At 60.3% G+C, this 4,258-nt stretch overlaps 1 protein-coding gene across 2 annotated transcripts in view; it reads right to left on the bottom strand.

Annotated features, from left to right (window-relative positions):
* LOC113213438 (uncharacterized) overlaps positions 1-4,258 on the bottom strand; it is a 27,262-nt gene that overhangs the window by 14,910 nt on the left and 8,094 nt on the right. Inside the window, exon 1 of one of the 2 annotated variants that reach the window (XM_052271499.1) lies at positions 1,675-2,022. The exons of the other annotated variant lie outside the window; for it this stretch is intronic. Within the exon in view, the coding sequence (XP_052127459.1) occupies positions 1,675-1,800 (126 nt within the window). The 5' untranslated portion in view covers positions 1,801-2,022. Of the gene's footprint in view, positions 1-1,674; positions 2,023-4,258 lie in introns of those variants that run through there. 2 annotated transcript variants of the gene reach the window in all.

Below are 4,258 nucleotides of genomic sequence, written 5' to 3'. Positions count from 1 at the left end.
TCCTTCTGTGCCTGCGTTTCGTCGGCCCATAGCCCACACCAAGCACGCGAAGCCCTTTTAAGCCACATTGAAAATGTGGACTTGACGGATTTTTTCCAGTGACTTCCTTGTGTGCGCCGCCACACGCAGGTCATACTGTAGGTCGAGTCTATTTCTGTGTTAGTTCTTGATATGTCAAGTCAGAAAATGTCGCTTCTGCCAAGCCGCGACCCCATGCGACCCCAGGCACCTCGCCGCGACCCCACAAAAAAAATTCGCGACCCCATTTGGGGTCGCGACCCCAAGGTTGAGAACCGCTGCCCTTGTGGCTGTCTCTTCCCGACGCTGAAAGTTTCCCGGGGTTGGTAAACATTGCTGGCATCCGTTCCAGTACTGATTAAGAGACTCTTTTTTCGCGGAAACGACAACCCCGAGAGTTTGCCCTGGAACAATCGGCCTCACGTTGTACGCTCCAGGGGGTGGCGCTCGGGGCCCCCCGAGTGCCCCTGCTCCTGCTGTGTGCTGTGCGCGGCCCCGGCCAGCCCCGGCCCTCCCCGCGGCCCCCCGCCCCGCCCGGAGCGCCCCAACCCTCGCGGGGTTACCCCGGCTCGGCTGGCCCGGAGTGGAAGCCTTCCAGGGCGGACCCCTGTACACATCAAACCCAGAACCCAACGATAAGCCCCAAACGGTCCTGCCCCCCCCCCCTCCCCCAAATTTCTCTCCCTTTCTCTCTCTTTTTATCGCTACGTCTCTTTCTCACACACCTTTTCTCTTTACCCAGGCACGCACGACCTTAAGGGTGGATTAAGGGCACCCACGACAATCAAAGGACGTCGATTTTTCCCCCCGCAGAGCAGAGAACATTGGTCGACGGTGGAAGGGAACGGCAACGCAGGAGCGGCGGCAGGGTAGCAGAGGTCAGAGGTGACAACCTCCATCCCAGCGGGCCTAGCGGTCCAGGGGGTGCAAGGGCGGCTGCCCCCCTCCGACCCGACAACAATGTCCAACAACAGAACACACACGGGACGGGACACACTCGAACTAGACAGACGCCGCGGCCGGAGATGGGTGCACAAGCAAACCGCCACCGCACTGCTCTGGGCACACGGCACACTCGGCGATACAGAATTACCAACCGTTTCGTCACAGAGTAACAACCGCATTCACGAGCTCGTTGTAAAGTAGGAAACACGCCTGTCTAGGCGGACTGACTTACAACGACATCTCAAGGGACGTGCCCGCTGCTGGCGTAAGGCCGAAAGATTGCCGCATTTTCAGGATTCAGTGATTCAGTGCGGCACCCACAATCGCGAGACAGAATTTCGTCCCCAATTCGTCACGCAACCTTGAAACCACGAGTGAAACGTAACTAATAAAAGGGAGAGCAGGATTAAGGCACGCACAGAATGGCAGGAGGAATCTCGTACCTTAACGACTCGAGGCTTGAAAGCCAAATTTGTGCAAACCTAACCTCAAAAGTGATGCAAAACAAATCCTGCCGCAAGTGGTGGGGTGACAAAGGACAAGCAGTCGGGGTGCAGAACGGCGATCGGGTCCAGGATGACAGCTTTCTGATCATACAGACGCACTGCAATAAGCAGGGGACCCCCCGAACCCCCCAACTCCCTCAACAAGTGGGCCGGGCGGGACGGGCCGCTGGGGACGGACGCGCGAGGCAGGACACCGGATACTTACAGCTTTGTCGTCCCACAACATGCTGAGCTTGACGTACTGGAAGGGCACCTCGCTCTGCTCCAGGTCCCAGCTCAGGCTGTGGTGCCGGCGGTGCTGGAAGGCGACGGACTCGTCCGCGACTGGCATGTTGGTGACGGCGCCGGGCGTAGCAGCAGGGCGTCTCGGCAACAATGGGGCGGGTCACCCGACGTAGCGGCGCGGGCCTGCGGAGCGCGCTCGGGGGCGGCAGGACGGGCAGGACGTCTGCGTCTGAACGCGGCGGTGTCACGGCAGTGACTGTGACTGACTTGAGGTGAGGTCTGTGCGGCTCCGTCACTTGTGAGGAAGTGTGCCTCTCGTCCTGACCACATCCACTGCGGCCACCTCCGATCCGAGCCACCGCCGCCGCCGCCGCCGCCGCCCCGGGCTGCAACCCCACACCTTGCGCACCGTGCCGAGCCGAGCCGAGCCGAGCCACGCGCCGCGGTCCCGGCCGAGCCGAGCCGAGCCGGGCGGCGGGGCGAGCGCCTCGCTGCTGCCGAGCTCGTGCCGTGCGCGAGGCAGTAGAGGGAGGGAGGGGGAGGGGGAGAGGGGAGTTCGTTCAGCCAACGAGATTAGAGAGTTCGAGACGAGCCCCGCGCCTTCCAAAGCGTTTGTTCCAGGAGGTTTGCCAACTTCTAGAGAGCAGACTAGACAATTAGCTGACGGAGGCGCAGCGTATATAGTCTCGATGTCGACGGGAAGGATAGGGTGAAAAGGGTGAACTGGCGAACGCGCAGAGGGCGAGAGAGGACGCTGTCGAGCTGCGGCTGCAGTGTGGGTTGCCTACTTATGGTCTACACCTGTCTCACATCAAGCACACATTCTCGGCTCTGACAATAACCCTTCGCCTGCGGTTGCTCACCGCTCAGGCTCCGCGCTCTGCCTGCGCTGCCCCCTGCGGTGCGGGAGATCAGAAAGCCGAGTAAAAGTCTCGCAGGAGATCGTAATCGTCTCCAGCATTTATCCTCTTGCCGCTGTGCGGTTTCTGTATACAAAGGGTCGGTCGCGTTAAGCAATCGAATGCGGTCGCCGCCGAGCCGCTGACACGCCGAACTACGTCATCACGAGATCGTCGTGTTTTTATATCGAGTTTCTAGTCGTTTTTCGGAAATGAAATGACAGGGTCCAGTCGAGACGACGGCGGCGGCGCAAAGGGACGCGGTTGTGGAGCTCTTAAACTTTCCAGGGAGCCCATGTTCACGTCGTTCTGCAGGGGAGAGCTGTGGGGGGCGCTGTCGCACATACGCCGCATGGCTCACGCCCAGCTCACGCCCCCCCCCCCCCAGCTCCAGCTGGGGCCGCGGCCGACTCCAACTTCTATCGACGGCAGATGTCGCAGGGCTGGAGTGAGTCGCGTGGGCGATGGATGGAGTGCGAGTGAGAGCGACTGGACCGAGGGGAGGGGTGCGGACGTGTTCTCCAGCACGCCTCCTCTCTCCCTCTCTCTCGTTCGCTCTCTTCCGCCCACGCCCAGAGCCTACAACACCCCCTAACGGAACCAACCCCCGCGCCCGCGCCGCCCCCATGCCACGCCCCCGACCGCCCCCGGCAGACCTAATGCGATACTCGGTCCTCTCCAACTCGAAAAGGTCGAAGCTGCGCGAGACGCGGAGCAGACGCCCGACATTTGGCTTTGGCGTGGGGGAGCTCACGGGCTATAAATAAAATTATGAAAATGGGCGACGGCTGCGAATGCAGTCCCGCCATAGGCACGCGAGGGCAGGGGCGGCGCGCCGCCGAAGAGGTGTCGAGCTGCACGCCAAGTGCGCCGTCGGTCTGGACGACAAACAACTTCGCCGAGGGGTGGGGCCCGGGAGGGGCAACCTCCTTAATTTAGAAAACCCTGCGGACAGTGCCGACCAAAGGTTGGTGGTTTTCCACGACGACCGAAAGCGCACGATATTCAGAGCGCCCCCTGCATGGCTTACCTTCACGTGCGCACACGATGGGGTTCCCCATGTGGCGGCCCCAAGTGTTGTGGGGACCCATGGTATCCCCACGGATTTAGACCATCCCACCCAATGTGGAAGAAGAAAGAAAAGAAACATAAAGTAAGGGAAACAGTTCCAAAAAACAGTACATACCAGGTGGCTGATTCACGCCGCGCATTTTCATAGTTACACAGTACCCAAGAATGCACGAGTGCGGGCGGGTTGCCTATACGCTCGGGGCTATAAGGAGCTGTGGACAGCGAGGTTAGGCAAACCCGCCCGCACTCGCGCATGCGGTTCAGTATAACTTACGAAAGTGCGCCGCGTGAGTCAGCCACCTGATATAGATCACACTTGTCCACCATATTGATTAATTTTCCCAGAAGAAGCAGAAAATTTTAACATATGTTTAGAAATACTGTTTCGTGTGCTTTTTGACTCTTTTCTCTTTCCCATTCGGTAGAATGGCCTATTCGCACGCCATTTTCGGCCGTTGGGTCCCCGTGACGGTGACGGTGGCCGGGTTGAGGGGCGTGGCTCTCACGCAGCTCACGCTGGGTCCCCGCCGTCGAGCCGCCGATAACGAGCGGGGGGCATTACGGACTAAGCCCCCCCAGCGCGCCCCCCGACCC

The sequence above is a fragment of the Frankliniella occidentalis genome, unplaced genomic scaffold, assembly GCF_000697945.3.
Source record: "Frankliniella occidentalis isolate FOCC.00 unplaced genomic scaffold, Focc_3.1 Scaffold163, whole genome shotgun sequence".
NCBI lineage: Eukaryota > Metazoa > Arthropoda > Insecta > Thysanoptera > Thripidae > Frankliniella > Frankliniella occidentalis.
This window is presented reverse-complemented; position numbering and strand designations above follow the sequence as displayed.